The sequence below is a fragment of the Periplaneta americana genome, chromosome 10 (genome assembly GCF_040183065.1).
Source record: "Periplaneta americana isolate PAMFEO1 chromosome 10, P.americana_PAMFEO1_priV1, whole genome shotgun sequence".
NCBI classification, from domain to species: Eukaryota; Metazoa; Arthropoda; class Insecta; order Blattodea; family Blattidae; genus Periplaneta; species Periplaneta americana.
Genome location: NC_091126.1, coordinates 54,906,671 through 54,926,236, shown reverse-complemented (window position 1 = coordinate 54,926,236; position 19,566 = coordinate 54,906,671). Strand labels below are relative to the sequence as shown.

The following is a 19,566-nucleotide window of genomic DNA, read 5'->3' as shown; positions in this document are numbered from 1 at the left end:
TAATGCTACTATCCAGCATGAAAACATACACCAATCTGATTTTAAGATTGTTTCAAGACTTACCTATTATTTGAGTTATACTGGTTCGATGCCACTTAGCTCCCCCTCACTTGTCGTCCTCCTCCTCGATCTCTTCACTACTGCTGATGTCACTGCCGTGTATCTTCTGCCAGACTGTTGATAATTTGCTCTGATGTGTTTTCAGTGACAGGTTCCAGTGCACTGTACTTAGCTTCACACTGTCGAACGTGTTCGCACCTAGAAGCCAAGTCTTTCTCGTGACTCAATTCCACTTCTCTTCCACCAACTTCATGGCATCATCCAGTTTGAAAGTTACACATTTTTCTTCGCACAAATTCTTTTACACTCACTCGTATCAACTCTATCAGACATAAATCTAGGTGATATGGTGGCAACGAAAAACTGAATGATCATTTTCTGCTAAAATATTATCAAAATTAAAATTTTTTAATCATGGTTTTCTTAATTTTATTAGCAAATATACCTGCATTTTGTTCATGTTTTCTCGAAACAGAATACTATGATTTGTAAGTCTGTCAATCATATTTGCCTTTCTGGAAGAAGTTTTGGTTGGGTGAAGCAACACATTTAGTAGGTTGTGTTATCATTTACAATGCTGGATTTATGGAGAAAATTTGGGATTAGTTCCATTCTCACCCATTTGTCACAGTTAGTGTAATTCATATCATTATGATAATACCGATTTTGTGCCAGAATTGAACATCAATAAGGCATTTGGTATGAAATCATCCTCGCCTCTGGCATGCACAATTATTGCATGCTGGTCCTTTCATACAAGATCACAGAGACCTTTGTTATCAACATCACACCACACATGGAATTTCATACTCAAGAACTGAATACAACTCTCTTCCATTGTAACAACAGGGCGCCCTTGCTACCTGTAATTAGCATTACTTGAGAGAGTTCATTCTCTGAAAACATGTCACTATTTTCAATTAATATGTTTGTATTGTTCATAGATTTCTTCCATTTAAAGCCCAAGTCCTTTATAATAAGACCTAAGGCACACGAGATTCCTGTAAACTGTATTTCATCTTTTAACACTGATGACAAAGAATGCGGTGTTGGTCATTCTGAAATTGTTAAACAGAATTCGTTTACTTTTCTCCATATGACACACTTATCGAATTCGTCAATGTTCGTTTCTGTTTTCTTCTTTGGCCTACTTTTCCTGAGACATATTTTTTCCCTCTATCACTATTCACTTCAAACTTCTGCGCAACACTCATGTAGCTTGGCATACACGTGCTTGAATTTTATTTAAATTTATTAGTATACCACACTTGACTTCTTCCTTCATGAACTTGAAAATATTGTGAACAGTTTTTCTCGACTCTTACTATGTAAAATCTTTCTTCCTCCTATCTTGTTAATGTTCAGATTGCAAATGATATTTTTGGAACATACAAAAACTAGCAAAGTACACTCCACAGAAACTTTCATTCGACTGCCGGGAATGCTACATCCATTTAAATGCAGCTACAGTTTGTTACAGCACATCTGAAGGCCATGGTCCTTGTCATCTACTGTACCTGGTAGACAGTCACTATTTATATGGGTAACCTTCAGTTTAAGTACAAATTGGGATAGAAAATATCTTACATAGAATGTATATATCAAAGATACTTACTCTGAACTGTTGCCTAAGTGCACAATTAGCAGCATAATCATCATGCCAGAGTCTCTCACGTTTTCTTGTTAGCTTGGTAAGTCCAGATTGGAGACTATCCGCTTGTCTCTTATCTCCATATCCATGCTCTAGCTTAAACATCGCATCATCATATAATCTCTTTGATGTCTCTTTATCTTCAGGTGTGATCTGTTCATTCTCCTTAGGGTCCCAACGATTCTCTTGTCGTCGAGCACCAGATACAACAACATATTCATTTGCCTGCAAAAAAAACTCCGTAATTAAGATCGTGAAAAGTAATAAAACATTAACGTAATGATAGTTGTTGTGTTATTGTTATTACAGTATTATTACTGTTCTGGTGTATTTTGTTGCCAGTACTGGTAATGCTTGGCTTACAAGTTTCACAAGCTACTCTACACACTTGTAAGTTATAACCAGGGGCGTATTTTGCGGGCTACCGGTGGTAGCCCAAGGAAATTACAAAAGAAAAAGTTTATAATATAACATAATGTAATAATTTTGTATTATTAGTTTTACCATAGTAATTAAAATTAAAGTAATTGTTAGATATATTTTGTGTAATAATAGGGTCAGCGGTAGCCCAAACCCTTTAACCAGTATACGCCACTGGTTATAACTAATAATAATGCTATGTTAATTCTATAACTCAGGCATGCCCAGCCAGAGCAGATCTAGCCTTCAAACGAGGTGCAACAGTGACGTAGAATCTCAGAAAACCATGCAGGCACACACATTAAAGATATTCTATGTCACTGTCGGCCACTTAGTCACTCATAACGAGTGCACCTCTGCACATGTGCGGACATTGTGCCAACTGTCATACATCCAGGGGCGGCTTTCGAAGAGGGGCTGCGGAGCTGCAGCACCCCCAGACATTTGTGGCCCTTGTCTCGTTTTATGTTGTGAAAAACATTTATTATAGTCTCTATTTAGCGGCTCGAATTTTTTTTTAAATTTCACTCTCAATGACATGCACGCAATCGTTAGTGAAGTCACTTCCTCCCCTGGTGCTGCCAGAGCGAAACCAGAGACAAGGACTATAGGGTGAAGCCACTTCCTCCCCTGGAGCTGCCAGTCTCGTCTCTGATTCTTTGCACGTTAGTTTTACCCCTCCTCCCTGCTGCCCCTTGCCATGAATCCAGAGTTTCCAGGCGCTGCAAAATTTGCAGCAATTTGTCAGTAGCGCGCAGTTTTAAATACATTTTCTTTAATGTTGTGAGTATAACAAGTGCAACAATATTTAATTCTGTACAATATTTACAGTCTATTCAGTTCAGTACCTTAACAATTCAGGAGAAATGTGAAATTAAGTGCCCATCATTTGAATCTCATAATGGAAAGAGCCACTAAACAAAATACAAAGGCTCGCATATTTTTTTACAATAATTCCAGTATCCCTGCTTTCTTCTCTCGATCTCCACTCAGTCTGTATTAGATTAATGTGTTTCAAAGACAATTCCATCAGCTAGGGCAACAAGATGGATTTAAAATAAGAACAGTAAATGTTGTTCATGAGAAGAAGGAGCCATTGCTAGAATGTTTTCAAACCATAATGGAATCTAAAACATCTAACAACACAATAAATGAGACAAGCGCCCTGGTGCGTACTCTTGAATATCCTGAATTCAATTTCTGGCTCAGTTTTTTCATTTATTGATGTATCATGTAGATATATTATACAACTAACTACAACATCGCCAGTTAGATATTTCTAAGGTTCAAATCTGCATACAAAAAATTAAATTATGGTTTATTTAACGACACTCGCAACAGCAGGGGTTATATCAGCGTCGCCGGTGTGCCGGAATTTTGTTCGCAGGATTCTTTTAAATGCCATTTAAACACAACTTACAAGATGAGGCGCATGGAACTAATCTTTAAATAAAGTAAGTTGCTTGGTTTATTTTTGTATGCAGCCCCCCTTAATTCAATACCCACGAGCCACCACTGCATACATCTATGACGCAGTGCATGAGGGTAGGCCACTAGAGGGAACCCAAGGAGTGGAACTTAAACTGAGAGGATTCGATCCAACATTGGATTGGGAATCCGGTGTGGATAGAGTGTCAGCACGTAGAGCTGAAAACCTGGGTTCAAATCCCAGTGCCGGAGAGAATTTTTCTCTGTTCCACTCTTCCATCATCATACTTACCTAGGTTGGCAACTCTAAATTCAGTAAAATCAACTTTCAATCGTGGTGACCATTTGCTGTAACGACGAGAAAACACACTATCGTGCAAAAATAAATAATTAATTAAAAAACTAACAGGGTTAAAACATCTTCCAATTTACCTTCGGCTCAGTTCTTATTCCGATGTAGTTATCACAAAGATGACACTTCATTCTGAAGTTCCATATAGGTGTTGTGAGATAATCTCCAACCTTCTTTTTTTCAGCATTATACCTGGAATGATCACATTTGTTTTAAAATTTTACAATGACTGCATAACTTAATTTCATACACACATCAATTTAATGAAAGTAAGTAAAAATCCAAAATGTTTAATTTAATGTAGTAACACTGGTCAGGTGACAGTAAACTATATAACATTTAATTAACATTGTGTTAATAGTAATAATATGTATTCAAATTAAAGTAAGCAAACTTTTCAATGTTATGCGAAAGAAAATCCAATTTCAAAAATGGGTATCAGTCTGAATTACACATTATGCCACAAGATATGCTAAAAAGCACTAATTATTTATATGATAAAATAGGGAAGTAATAATGTTGGATTCAGAAAATTCAGTCTCTAATATCTTCAACACTTGCAACAAGTTGTAATCTTTTATTGAGATATTTCGAGTCTATAACTTACCGTACACCCATTCCTATGTGATTACCACATCCATTGCACCATATATTGAATGGCATTTCAAACCGGATGATAAGAATACCCATTCCGATTTTTTTTGCACGTTCTCTGAGAGGATGTGTTCCCAGAAACTTATTCAGACCTCCTTTGCTGGGGTCATAGTCAGGTGGGTAGTAGAGGTTAGTACCTTTTCGTTCTCCCATTTTGGATCACTTGTCACTTACAATACCTAAAAGCAAATAAATTTTCTTTAATTTTTTTTTAGTAGGTTATTTTACGACGCTTTATCAACATCTTAGGTTATTTAGCATCTGAATGAGATGAATGTGATAATGCCGGTGAAATGAGTCCGGGGTCCAACACCGAAAGTTACCCAGCATTTGCTCATATCGGGTTTAGGGAAAACCCCGGAAAAAAACCTCAACCAGGTAACTTGCCCCGACCGGGAATCGAACCCGGGCCACCTGGTTTCGCGGCTAGATGCGCTAACCGTTACTCCACAGGTGTGGACAAATTTTCTTTAAGCCGAAGAAATTTAAGGTATATGTCATAATAATTATCACGTATAAGTATAATTGGTGATAAAAATTCCAGACTAGGTCACCAGGCTACTACAAATTGTATTTATTGTCTGGGGACAGGCAACAGGCATGGCTAAAATCCAAAACTTCGGTGGGCATAATTCATCCCAGGTTTATCCCAAGGCCACGCATAGCACGGTGTTTGCTACATACATGATGTTCGCAAAATACATATAGCTCTCTTTATTTACAGTTGGACTGGCCACAGAGAGCTGCGTATGTGATGTTTGCTATGTTCACTATCTTAGCTGTGTCGCAGAAAGTATGATTCTCTGCTTTATATTCAAAATGTCGCTGTGTATGGGCATGCACAGTAGACCATTGGACAGGTTCCTTTCACACCATGTGCAGAACTCTCAGGTTGCAACAGTCACCTTCACAACTTATGTCTTCTGCATGTTTTCACTTGAATAAATGGATACGGGGTGTACATATTGTGAATATGAGCAGTTAATCGAAATTAGGAAGTATACATGCTTGTGAAACAAATCCCTAGATCATATTTCTATACTTTTATTGCATATAAATTCCAATAACAATACGTAAACATATTTTTACTTTTTATCTGGGCACAAGACTAAATAATATGAATGATTATAACTGCAGATGTTTTGATCGAAGAAAGTGGTGCACGCGACTTTTCGAAAAATTCGTAATTTAATATATGTGGAAATATTTATTTTTATAGAGAACAAATATAAATATACACAGGTCAAATTTATTTTAGTGTTAAACTTGTTCGGGGGGGGGGGGGGGGGAAAGGGAATTACCAATGTCAAATCTGTATCTTTTGGTGTGGAATGGCTCTTCTGCTAAAACAAGGAAATTAAACAAGACAGTTTTATTCCATATAATAATAATAATAATAATAATAATAATAATAATAGCAGTAATAATGAACTTAAACACCACTGTGATATTCTTTTCACTCTTCTGAATTTAAAAATCATAGTAGCGTTCAATCACTACTACGACTTTGAAATCAATCAGCATGGATGTTATTTATGCAATATAAATATTTTAATAAAATGTCTAAACTCATGATTAACTCAAGAAACTTAAGCGATGGAAATATTATTTAACACATTTGAAATTATATCTAAGATTTCACATGAAAATACGCAATTAACAGACGAAAGTTTGTCATTCTGCATGCAGAATATCGTCCTCCAAGCAAAAACACTCGTTTATCTAACTCACTGTAAATCGGAAACCGGTAAAGATTTTGAGTTGCGACAACTTTTAAAAGTAATTTCCAATTATTCTCAACATTGCCCTCACTTTGACCTCCCATCTAAAGTGAAAAATAAAAAGTTTGCTGCTGGCCAACTTTTGAATGTGTAAATGTCTATTTTGAACAGGTCACTTCGAAGTTAATATTTTTCTCCCCGACTTAAAAAAAAAAAAAAATTTTGAATTTTTGTATCTGTTTTCCTTAGACACTAACCTATCAATCAAAAAAATTACAGCGTGACTATCATAGGAGCTATGACATGAAATGTTTTAATGGAGTGGAAAATATTGTTTCTTGTCTCTTAATGCAACCGGTAGAGAGAAGAGTTTCTGCCTCAACCTTACGAAAATTCGCTTATCTGTTTTTAACGTATTTAACCCAGTATTTGTAAAGTTATACCACCTTTCAGTTTCATTTAATAATGAAATAACGCAACATAAATCAGACGTAAGCTCATGTGTGATGCGTAGCAAGATCGAAGATTGAATATTATAGTTCTTAATACACAATTTCATGAAATTAGCAGAATGTGCTTTTCTTTAAACAACACATATGTTATGTGCACTAATTTGTGTAATATTTAATGTATGCACATTCCTATAACAAATACAGTACCATACTATATGGTTACAATTTTGCACTAGTTGCATCCATCACACAATCTTTCTAATTTTGGTAATTCTACAGAACTAGACCAAAGGGAGCACTATTTTTTTTTAATAATTGAGTAGCCTACTACGAAGAGTATAGAGTACTAAGCACATGATTTTACTTTCTGGCACCCAATAGTTTCCACAAAATAACTTGAACTATTTATCTGTTAAACATAGTAATGAACATTAATGTATCGCCACTGTAAAGGCATGTGCTGATGAGACATGTGATGTAAGTAGGTACATACTTAAGTTTGTTCGAGACGTCCAGGTGCAAATTTCTGGATGGCGGGTGTTTGAGGGCCTGGACCGCATCAGCAGGAAAGCATTTTCAGTGCCAGTGGAGATAGAGACTATTGTCGACAGAGGTCGTATTTCGATATAATTAACTATCGTGTTTTACATTTAAATAACTGAATGAGGTAGAAACAAACAGTAAGAATAAAAACATTAGAGATTTATGTATAAGGGCAAAAAGGAATTTAAGAAAGGATATCAGGCAAGGAAAAACACGATCAAGGATGAGAATGGTGACTTGCTTGCCTGAACAGATGGAAAACTATTTTGGATAACACTAAATATACATAGGCCAAAGAGAAATGATTGGGACACTATTCAAATACGAACCCACACTTTCTAAAGTCGAAATTGCGATAGAAAATATGGAAAAGTACAAGTCTCCAAGTATTAACCAAATTCCAGCAGAATTAGTGAAAACGCATTATCTAGCAAAATTTATAGGCTTGTACTTGCTATTTGGGAAAAGGAAATTGTACCAGAACAATGGAAGGAGTTCGTAATTGTACCTATCTTTAAAGTAGGAAAAGAATAACTGTAGTAACTTTCGAGGAATAACACTGTTATTGATGTACAAAATTTGGTCAAATATTCTTTTGAGAAGATTAACTCTATATCTAGAAGAAATTTTTGGGTATCATCAATATGGTTTTAGGAGTAATAGATCGACTATTGATCAGATTTTTTATATTCAATAGATACTGGAGAAAAAATGGGAGGAAGCCATAAGAGCACAGTACATCAGTTATTCATAGACTTCAGTTCCGAAGATGACCGAAAATAGGTCGAAACATGTTAACAAGATACGTTAATATTTAACACAAGAAAGTTCATATCATACACATTCCGAAGTGATACAGTGTTAAAAGTTGTGTAATCAAGATGTATATTCAAAAAAGCATTTTACTCGGTTAAGAGAGAAGTTTTATAAAATATCCTTAGGGAATTTGGTATTCCCAAGGAACTAGTTCGATTAATTAAAATGTGTCTCAGTGAAACATACAGCAGAGTTCATATAAGCCAGTTTCTGTCTGATGCTTTCCCAATTCACTGCGAGCTAAAGCTTTAACTTTGCTCTAGAATATGTCATTAGGGAAGTCGAGGAAAACAGAGAAGGTTTGGAATTGAATGGCTATTTGTTTATGCAGATGACAAGAATATATTAGAAGAAAATCCACGAACTATTAGAGAAAACACGGAAATTTTACTCAAAATAAATAATGAAAGATAGGTATGGAAGCAAATCCCGAAAAAGAACAAAGTAGTCTATATGATTATGTCTTGTGACCAGAACATAGTATGAAATGGAAATATAAAAATTGGAAATTTATCCTTTAATAAGGCAGAAAAATTCAAATATCTTGTAGCAACAATAACAAATATAAATGAAACACAGAATAAATATGGGAAATGCCTGCTATTGTTCAGTTGAGAAGTTTTTGTCATCCAGTCTGCTTTAAAAAAACCTTAAAGTTACAATTTATAAAACAGTTATTATAACCGGTTGTTCTATATGATTGTGAGAGAGGAACAGAAATTAAGGGTGTTCGAGAATAAGGTGCTTAGGAAAATATTTGGGGTTAAGAGGGATGAAGTTACAGGAGAATGGAGAAAGTTACACAACACAGAACTCCACACATTGTGTTCTTCATCTAACATAATTAGGAACATTAAATCCAGACGTTTGAGATGGGCAAGACATGTAGCACATATTGGTGAATCTGTGTTCTACCATGTGGGAATCTGACAGGTTAAGTTAGCTTAGTTTAGGTTTTTAAAATTTTAGATAATGTTTTATTTAATGATGCTCGCAACTGCTGAGGTTGTATCAGCATCACCGGTGTGACGGAATTTTGTCCTGCAGGATTTCTTTTACATGCCAGTAAATCTACTGACTAGAGCCTGTCGCACTTAAGGACACTTAAATGCCATCGACCTAGGCCGGGATCGAACCTGCAACCGCACTACCCATGACAACAGTTTAAGCTTCTCATATGTCTTGCATACCGGTATCAGAGACCAGCAAAACCTCTTTCAAGCCTGCCCATAACTATTTAACTTCGTGAATGCACGGTATCGCTAGCCTGCCTTCAACCTTCCCTCACAAGCAGACAGGCAGTGTGGTTACACGTGATGTCAAACAGTCCTAATAGTGACCCGAAAGGACTGTTGAGTTTCGCCAACCTGCGCCAGACTGTGCTGCTTTCAGATGCATGATAAATATTAACCAAGTCATTCAAACCTGATAAGAAGCATACAGATAGAAACTACTGAAAACTTAATTTGTTGTCTTCTGAAAAGTACCATAAATAAATACAAAGAAAACTATTTCTCGTCAACATAATATCCATTAAATGCCAACTGTTATTATAAATTACTTGCACTTTCCTTTTCATCATATTAATATAAATTTAATGCAAACTCTTCAAACTTTCAGCTTCATAAATAAAAAGAAATCTGTCCCTCAGAAGTTAAATACTTACTTACTTATTGGCTTTTAAGGGACCCGGAGGTTCATTGCCGCCCTCACATAAGCCCGTCATTGATCCCTATCCTGAGCAAGATTAATCCAGTCTCTATCATCATATCCCACCTTCCTCAAATCCATTTTAATATTATCTTCCCATCTATGTCTCGGCCTCCCTAAAGGTCTTTTTCCCTCCGGCCTCCCAACTAACACTCTATATGCATTTCTGGATTCGCCCATATGTGCTACATGCCCTGCCCATCTCAAATGTCTGGATTTAATGTTCCTAATTATGTCAGGTGAAGAATACAATGCGTGCAGCTCTGCGTTGTGTAACTTTCTCCATTCTCCTGTAACTTCATCCCTCTTAGCCCCAAATATTTTCCTAAGAACCTTATTCTCAAACACCCTTAATCTCTGTTCCTCTCTCAAAGTGAGAGACCAAGTTTCACAACCATACAGAACAACCGGTAATAGGCCTATAGCTATTTTATAAATTCTAACTTTTAGATTTTTTGACAGAAGACTAGATGACAAAAGCTTCTCAACCGAATAATAACAGGCATTTCCCATATTTATTCTGCGTTTAATTTCCTCCTGAGTGTCATTTATATTTGTTACTGTTGCGCCAAGATATTTGAATTTTTCCACCTCTTCGAAGGATAAATCTCCAATTTTTATATTTCCATTTCGTACAACATTCTGGTCACGAGACATAATCATATACTTAGTCTTTTCGGGATTTACTTCCAACCCTATCGCTTTACTTGCTTCAAGTAGAATTTCCGTGTTTTCCCTAATCGTTTGTGGATTTTCTCCTAACATATTCACGTCATCTGCGTAGAGAAGAAGCTGATGTAACCCGTTCAATTCCAAGCCCTCTGTGTTATCCTGAACTTTCCTAATGGCATATTCTAGAGCGAAGTTAAAAAGTAGAGGTGACAATGCATCTCCCTGCGTTAGCCCGCAGTGAATTGGAAAAGCATCAGATAGAAACTGGCCTAAACGGACTCTGCTGTAAGTTTCACTAAGACACATTTTAATTAATCAAACTAGTTTCTTGGGAATACCAAATTCAATAAGAATATCATATAAAACTTCTCTCTTCTCAGAAGTTAAATAGCAAATCAATATTCTGAAGAACAAAAAACTTTTTTACATTTTACAGGTGTTCATGAAGCTTTTAATTGTTGATAAGGAGAAAGTTAAATGGAATATTTTCCTATAATAGTTACTGATATTCATAACAATTGTTTCCCTCTCCTCCCCTTCCTTCCTTTCTTAACTAGCCTCAAGTTACGAAATGTTACTATTTTGTAGAGTCAGGTACACTTTGCAGAAATATGAAATGTATAATATTGTCTTATTATTTTATGAAGTTCTATAGCGCAATCAATTGTAAAACTGTGTTTCTTTAATCAAGAATTATTTACCGTTATTTCTTGAGTCAGATACACTTTGCAGAAAAATGAAATGTATAATATTTATCTTAATATTTTATTAAATTCTGTAGCGCAATAAATTGTAAAACTGCTTCTTTAATCAAGAATTAGAACCTATCTGCCATTATTTGAGTCAGATATACTTTGCAAAAAAATGAAATGTATAATATTTATCTTATTATTTTATTAAATTCCGTAGTGCAATAAATTGTAAAACTATGTTTATTTAATCAAGAATTTTCTGCTGTGTTGGACCAGAGAATAAAGATTTTTTGAAATGACTAAATAGCCAACGAACTCAGATTTCAAACTAGGGCCTAGCACTGTTTCACCTTAACAGTGTAGACTGGCTTCCGTAAATGCAAGTCACTTTATAATAAGAGCACACAGGCAGCTTTCTCGGGTCCTGCCTGGACTGGGCTTATAAAACCCAGGCGGAATGGGCAGTCTTAACTTATTTTGTAGCTTCACCGGAACCCAAGCCTGACGGCAGGCAGTTACGGACGTGAGTCTTATCTGATTTGGCTGTGTCTAACCGGTATATACGAATATGCAACAGTTAGGTTAGATTAATTTAGACTTTTGATATGTCTGGCATGTATTAAACCAAGTGAAATGTGCATTTCGCATTCATTTTCAAGTGTTCTACCTCTTTATTCCAAGTGTTAAATAATCACTTTTAGGCAGTTATGTAGTTGGGCCGAAATGCAGTTCTAGTAAAAATAATATTAATTACGGTACTATAATTCCAGTATAAATAACACAGGAAACAACTGATGAAGTAATTATGGGCACTTGCCGAGTTCCAGCAAAAAATTTGTTTCAACTATAGCACTGCTTTTAGGTTATCTAAACCAATCAATTTTTTTCCAATTTTTAGATATTTTATTATGTGTTTTCAAGTCGATAAACGTCCTACAATATATGAAGAGCACAAGGACAAACGTGATAAGTAAAAAATTATCAATTTTAGATGTCATGTAATAGCTCAGTTTGTATAGACTTCTGTAGTTTAACTGTATAGAATAACAACCTCGTTAACCCAAAGAAATCTGAAGAATAACAACCCAAAGACAATAGAATATAATGGGTCTTGAAACTTTTGACTTGCTCTCTTTTAAAAACAGTAAAACGTGACTTATCAAGTTTTTCCCCCTGTACTCTTCATATGAATTCTTCACATTCCAAATTACCTTCACCCTAAAAATTAGACCATTTTCCCACTATTTTCGTCCAAAAACCTTCAGTGTCGCGTGCTATAGAAAACCGCGGGGTAAGTAGGAATCAAATTAATTTTACTTCATTTTACATTAAGTTCACTGCAATAAAATAGCAAAATTCACAAAAACAATTGTAGGCCTATAGTAATATGTCACCATTGGTTTTAAAACAGGCTCAGTAATTGTCGCATTCGTGTCACAGCTTCAATCTTATAAATAATTAAGTAAATTGAGACTTTTCGGCTAAACTAGCACTGAGGTAGTTCCCTTCGCACTCCTCTCATACATATACATCTTGCATATGCGAATTTGTGACAGGTCGCTTGGCTAGTTTGGGCTTTTGTTATGCCTTGCATTATACGATCAACTGTATCTCTACAAAAAGAAATGGTTGAACGAGGATTGAGCGTATTCTCTTCCTGCACTTCCAGCCATCTTACATGTCATACCAACATAACTTACGAGGCATTACGAACGTTCCGCGCTAGTTTGCAATATTGCAGCGGGATGGTTACGCGGGTATTTAAAATGTATAAATTCATAGCTATCGATATAACATAACGAATGTTTCGCGCTAGTTTCTAATGTTCGAGCGGGAATTCGTAGTTGTGGAAATGGCTGCAGTAGGTGATCGTATTAATATTAGAAAGCTGAGCATTATTAATAGTGAAAATGAAGCGCAACAGTGGTGCCGGGAGAAAGGTCTGCTTCCCGCAAATATGGAGTGTCCACTTTGTGGGGAGTTTTCGTACTCCCAAACAATAAGGGAGTGCGATGAGACGAATGTACCAGATGTAGCGGAGTCAACGATCACGGATTGGTTTTCATACTTGAGGGAAGTGTGTAGAGGTAAGAAAATGAACTATTATGGCAGATTGGGTTAATTTAGGATTTTACTGACAGGTTAGGTTAGTTTAGGATTTTACTGACAGGTTAGCTTAGGATAGATAACGATGAAAGAGTAATGGAACGTATCGTATGATGACGCAGAATATCTGCATGGAAATATCATATGTACTTCGGTACATTGAAATAATATTAGGATAGATAAGGTTAGTGTAGGATTTTATTGACAGGTTAGGTTAGCTTAGGTTTTTATGGTGCGTTACGTAATTATTTGTGACAGGTTAGGTTAGTTTAGGATTTTAGTGATAGGTTAGGTTAGTTTAGGATTTTAGTGACAGGTTAGGTTAGTTAAGGATTTTAGTGATAGGTTAGGTTAGTTTAGGATTTTAGTGACAGGTTAGGTTAGTTTAGGATTTAAGTGACATATTAGGTTAGTTTAGACTTTTATAATGCGTTGCATAATTATCTGTGACAGGTTAGGTTAGTTTAGGGTTTTGGTTAGGTTAGGTTAGGTTAGTTTAGGGTTTTGGTTAGGTTAGGTTAGGTTAGATAAGGTTAGTGTAGGATTTTAGTGACAGGTTACGTTATCTTAGGTTTTTATGATGCGTTACGTATTAGGTTAGTTTAGGATTTAGTGACAGGTAGGTTAGTTTAGGATTTTAGTGACAGGTTAGGTTAGTTTAGGATTTTAGTGACAGGTTAGGTTAGTTTAGACTTTTATGATACGAAGCATAATTATCTGTGACAGGTTAGGTTAGTTTAGGGTTTAGGTTAGGTTAGGTTAGGTTAGTTTTGGATTTTGGTTAGGTTAGGTTAGGTTGGGTTAGAATTTTGGTTAGGTTAGGTTAGTTTAGAGTTTTGGTTAGGTTAGGTTAGTTTAGGGTTTTAGGTTAGGTTAGGTTAGGATTTTGGTTAGGTTAGGTTAGTTTAGGGTTTTGATTAGGTTAGGTTAGGTTAGTTTAGGATTTTGGTTAGGTTAGGTTAGTTTAGGGTTTTGGTTAGGATAGGTTAGGTGAGGTTATGTTAGGGTTTTCTTTAGGTTAGGTTAATTTAGATTAGGTTAAGATTTTGGTTAGGTTAGGTTAGTTTAGGGTTTTGGTTAGGTTAGGTTAGTTTAGGATTTTGGTTAGGTTAGTTTAGGGTTTTAGTTAGGTTTGTTTATGTTAGGTTAGGTTAGAAATTTGGTTAGGTTAGGTTAGTTTAGGATTTTGGTTGGGTTAGGTTAGTTTAGGGTTTAGGATAGGTTAGGTGAGGTTAGGTTAGGGTTTTCTTTAGATTAGGTTAGGTTGCGATTTTGGTTAGGTTAGGTTAGTTTAGGGTTTTGGTTAGGTTAGGTTAGTTTAGGGTTTTGGTTAGGTTAGTTTAGGGTTTTAGTTAGGTTTATTTATGTTAGGTTAGAAATTTGGTTAGGTTAAGTTAGTTTAGGGTTTTGGTTAGGTTTGTTTAGGGTTTAGGTTAAGTTAGGTTATTTTAGGTTTTTGTTATGTGTTAGATAGTTTTAGCTTTTTTATGCTTTGTGTAGGCAAATCTGTGGCAGGTTAGGTTGGGTTAGTTTAGGATTTTGTTGAGAAGTTGGGTTAGGTTAGTTTAGGCTTTTTTATGCTTTGCATATACGAAACTGTGCAATGTTGGGTTAGGATAGTTTAGGTTTTATTGACAGGTTAGGTTAGTTTTGGAGTTTAGTGAAATAGGTTAGGTTAGTTTAGACTTTTATGATGCGTTAGGTTAGGTTAGTTTAGGTTTTTGTAGGCTTTTATTTGCTATAAGTGTTATTTTCTTTCAGACAATGTGGATCGCCGTTAGAAGAACGAACCTAGAATTGGAGGGCCGAATCATATAGTAGAAATTGATGAATGCAAGATTGGACGTAGGAAATTTTAGGCTGGTGGTCGTATTGTGGAGGGTTCTCAGGTTTTGGGCATGATAGATCGTGAGACGAAGGAAGTGCGATTGGAGATTTGTCCGAATAATAAGAGGGACAAAGATACTTTTCTTGGTGTTATTCGGAAACATGTCGCCGCTCAAACCACAATAATGACGGACTGCTGGAAGGGATATGAAGGCCTGGATGTTAACAATTTCCGTCATTTGACTGTGAATCAGAGCCTCAACTTTATTGATCCGGAAAGCGGTGCATGCACGAATTTGATCGAAAACGCAAGCGATTGAGTGTGGCTGTCGTGAAGTAGTGATTTTTTGTTTTTTACGTTGGCAGTTGAAGGACGTCATTGTGTATCATAATGGCGGGCTTCGAAAGAAAGTTCAGTTGTGAAATTTATGTGTTTATTGTAGTATTATATGCTCCTGCGGAGTGTTTTTCAGTGCGTATTGAATTAATAACAGTTCATCGTTCTTCACATTACATCGTATCGTGTGTTTCATGTGACTAAAATCGTTTCACTGATTAGAAAACAGAACGTTTGCACTCACATTACGTTGGACGTTTCATTTCACAGGTAATTTGCCACATATCTCTACAGTTATTTTACTTGTAACAATTACCAATAGAATGCTTAAGTTTTAAAATGCATCTCCACAAAAAATTCCATCAAATTCGCTTTATAATTCGAACATTTTGTATTGCAAAATCGTCGGAATCCGCTCAATCCTCGTTTCACCAAAGAAATAATAAGAAAGTCACTTATAAATTCAACGATTTTCAATTTCGAAATCACCGGAACTACTTCAGCGCTAGTTTCACCTATTTTCGGTAATTTCCTAGAAGACGGGCAAAATCCAACATGGCTGACGAAAACTGCCAAAACCGTTCTGCAAACTATGAAGTCCAAATGTCACCAAACATCGCAAAATCAAAGATGAAAAATCAAATATATATTCGTATTTTTAAAGAAGAACAAGCCCTCCAAAAAATGAAAATATATTTAATTTTTCGCCTTTGGTTTTTTTTGGCGTTTCGTGGCATTCGAACTTCATAGTTGGTAGTACTTTTCTGGTAGTTTTCGTCCGCACTTTATCCCCAAAAAACACAAAACAAAACATAATAATTTATCACCTTATCAAATAAAATTCAATTCTCATTGACGTCTTCATCGACAACCACTTCACTTCCAATATAAATGACACAGGCTTTAAGGTAATCTAAACTTAAACCATGCAAGCAACAAAGAACTAAACTAACACTTTGTCGTACAGTCAACTGTGCATAAATAAACCACGTCTTTACACTAAATGAAATTCTCTTCGAACACTTATTACACCATAACATCTACAGAATATTCAGTAAGTAATTTCTTTAAACCACAGAAAAAACAGTTTTATCCTCAACATTCAACACAATCCTTAATCACCAGCGAAAGAACTAAACCAAAATCGACACAAAATTTAATCAATAATTTCAGAACACGGATTCCTTCCTTTCCCTCTTACTTCAAAATTCCAACCTTGTGCACACAAAATAAATTATTGACACTGAAAAGTGCCTTTTCGTAAGCATGATGATGCTCATTCGACAAATGCAGACAAATCTACAATGTAACATCACTCACGTCAAACAACCAGGAACAACTGACGTCATTATCCATTCAAAATTAATGAAAATTCTAGAATAAATTACAACTATAACCAATCAAATCGAAAGAAAATCATAAAATGACAAACTTTCAATAGCTTTAGCCATCAGACACAACATAACACCACTCACGTCAAACAACCAAGAACAACTGATAACGTCATTATCCATTCAAAATTAACGAAAATTCTACAACAAATGACAACTATAACCAATCAAATTAAAAGAAAATCACGGCGACACCTAGTATAAAAAACCTAGTACTAACATGTAAAAGTCACTAAAAGATCACTAACATTTAACTCTGAAATAAAAAAGTTGGTAATACGTACTATATTCAACCAAGTGCCCGTCTTCTATGAAATTACCCTATTTTCTAAATATAGTTAGTGCTACAGTTACAATAGATCATAATTACTTCACTTCTGTGAAAAGTTCAAGCAACCAGTGTAATTTTAATTTTTATACACTCAGACGTCAAGTCGATCATTCATGGAATGCATGAATACATAACCTGTACAATATAAAACAATGACTAAGAAAGAAAAGCTTCTGGAAAGTATGATAACGTACTTCTACAGTTGTAACACGTTCACATACAAATGTTTTCCCTGTAAAAGTTTCATAAACCACAAATCACAATCGCACAAACATTATTATCCTTTCGAACAGACAGACTATACACAATTTGATACCACTACCAGTGTAGCCAATGGGATATTTTAAAATCCACTATAAAACAGTGCAGGCCACTAAATGTTTATATTATCAATGTGAAATGAGATTATGTTACTGCTGAGACTATTAAATAGTCCACTAAATCCCTAAATCAGCAATACACTTTTTTAAACTTTTACCAGCTAAACTGACACGGAAAAATGCCAATACCTAGTGGAGAAAACTGCTGTCTTGGTAACACTGACCACTGTCGGACAATTCTAATTTCCCAACGAATTTGATAAAATTGCCGTTTATGACTCAAAATTTCCCAATCTTCAATTGTATCTTTTATTTAACGATACTATATGAACTATAAAATATAGGGTTATTTAACGTCGATATCTAAATTACAGAGTATCCAGTCTTCAATCAATGATTTTGACGTCAATATCCTACTAATAAAAGAATGTCAGAAATTTCCATCCTCTACACAAGTTACCAGAACCAACACGCTTCCTAAGTCCCTCGCCGTGGCGTAGTGGTCTAAGGCATCGTTTCCCAACCTGTGGTTCGCGAGTGTATGGAACCAGTGCCCACCCAGAATCATGATGCGCTTGAACTACGCTATGTAGTGACATTCGGTTGCGAAAGCCAGCTACATCTGGGGGGATCGTGCTAACCACACGATACCTCCATTCTGGTTGGATGATCGTCCACCTCTGTTTCGGCATGTGGGCGAGGCCAGCAGCAGACTAGTCGGTCTAGGCCCTTCATGGGCTGTAACACCACGGATGATGATGATTATTATTATTATTATTATTATTAACACGCCTCCTAAACCACCATAGTGGAATGAGGCTTGCAATAGAGCAATTGTCAAATGACGACTTACCTACAAGAAATACAGGCTGCACCCCATTTTTTCCAACTACTTAGCAGCTAAGAATCAAGAAGCCCACACTAAGAAGGTTCTTTGTTATTTCAAATGCCTTTGCTGGAAAGATTACCGGTATATATCTATTACATCACAAACTCCAACTACGACCATATGGAAGAAATTGAACTGGTATAAGACAGGCAAGCAAACTAATTTCACTCCGATCTTAATGGATCAAGAATTACAAACCACATTCTTACAAGATCTTTCTCCAGATATGGTGGCATCTCCTTCTCCAATTTTCGAAATTTCTAGCATTACTGAAGATCATCAGCTTTTAAAACCTATTACTCTTCAAGACGTACCGGTATCTGAAGTCTTGGCCACTCGACAAAACTCTCCACCCGGTCCTGATTATATTCTGCATCTCTTACTCAAGAAGTTACCATCATTTTATCTATTGTTCTTGGTAGATAAATTCAATAAGGTACTCACAACCAGAGAAATTCCTGATAACTGGAAGCAGTTTTATATTCACCCTATAATTAAACTTCGCAAACTCTTTGAAAAAATCTTCACCGACAGAATTACTTTCCATTTGGAAAGATTTCACCTCTGGCCCAGCAACCAGTATGGCTTCTGTAAGGGATACGGCACTTCATATATTTACCTACTACTAGTCGATGCATATCTTGCACTATTATCTAACAAGGTTATGTTCACTTTATTCCTTGATATTACTAAGGTCTATGACTCCATTCAATTGGATACCCCTAAACCAATTACCTGCATATGACATTCCAGAATCACTTATTAAATGTATACCGGTATACAATCTGATGTGTAACAGACTGCTCTTCTTGGCACCCAAATATAATAACAACGATATTCTTCACTGGGCATTCCACAAGGGTCCTCAATCAGTCCCTATTATATACATTATATGTTGGAAATCTGAACCTTCCAAACAACACTCCATTAAGGATACTTCATGCACATGATATAGTACAGGTCATGCAATCATACCCACATATCAGATGGTATCCGCATATTTGAGGAACAATGCAATTGAATCATTAAACATCTACTTGTTAAAGACCTCAAGATTAATACTGCAAAATCGCAATTTATAATATTCAAGAAAGGTGTTACACATTATAAACGAGACATTCCCATAACTAATGATATTATCACATCTCAGAAGACAGCTATATTTTTAGGCATGATGGTAGACTACTGGCTCTT

General features: G+C 35.8%; 1 protein-coding gene across 9 annotated transcripts in view; it reads right to left on the bottom strand.

The window, feature by feature from the left end:
* LOC138707706 (coiled-coil domain-containing protein 130 homolog) overlaps nt 1-17,686 on the bottom strand; it is a 28,848-nt gene extending 11,162 nt beyond the window's left edge. For 3 of the 9 annotated variants that reach the window (XR_011334328.1, XM_069837544.1, XM_069837551.1), the window contains exons 1-4: nt 17,358-17,510; nt 4,519-4,744; nt 3,992-4,103; nt 1,676-1,936 (exon numbers count right to left, since the gene is read on the bottom strand). Coding sequence is in view for 8 of the 9 variants with exons in the window: in XM_069837544.1 (XP_069693645.1) it covers nt 1,676-1,936; nt 3,992-4,103; nt 4,519-4,718 (573 nt within the window). In the remaining variant the exon portion in view is untranslated. Of the gene's footprint in view, nt 1-1,675; nt 1,937-3,991; nt 4,104-4,518; nt 4,745-7,231; nt 7,347-16,268; nt 17,157-17,202; nt 17,326-17,357; nt 17,511-17,672 lie in introns of those variants that run through there. The other 6 variants (XM_069837550.1, XM_069837548.1, XM_069837545.1 and 3 more) reach the window with 6 other exon arrangements.
* Nucleotides 17,687-19,566: the final 1,880 nt, after the last annotated feature.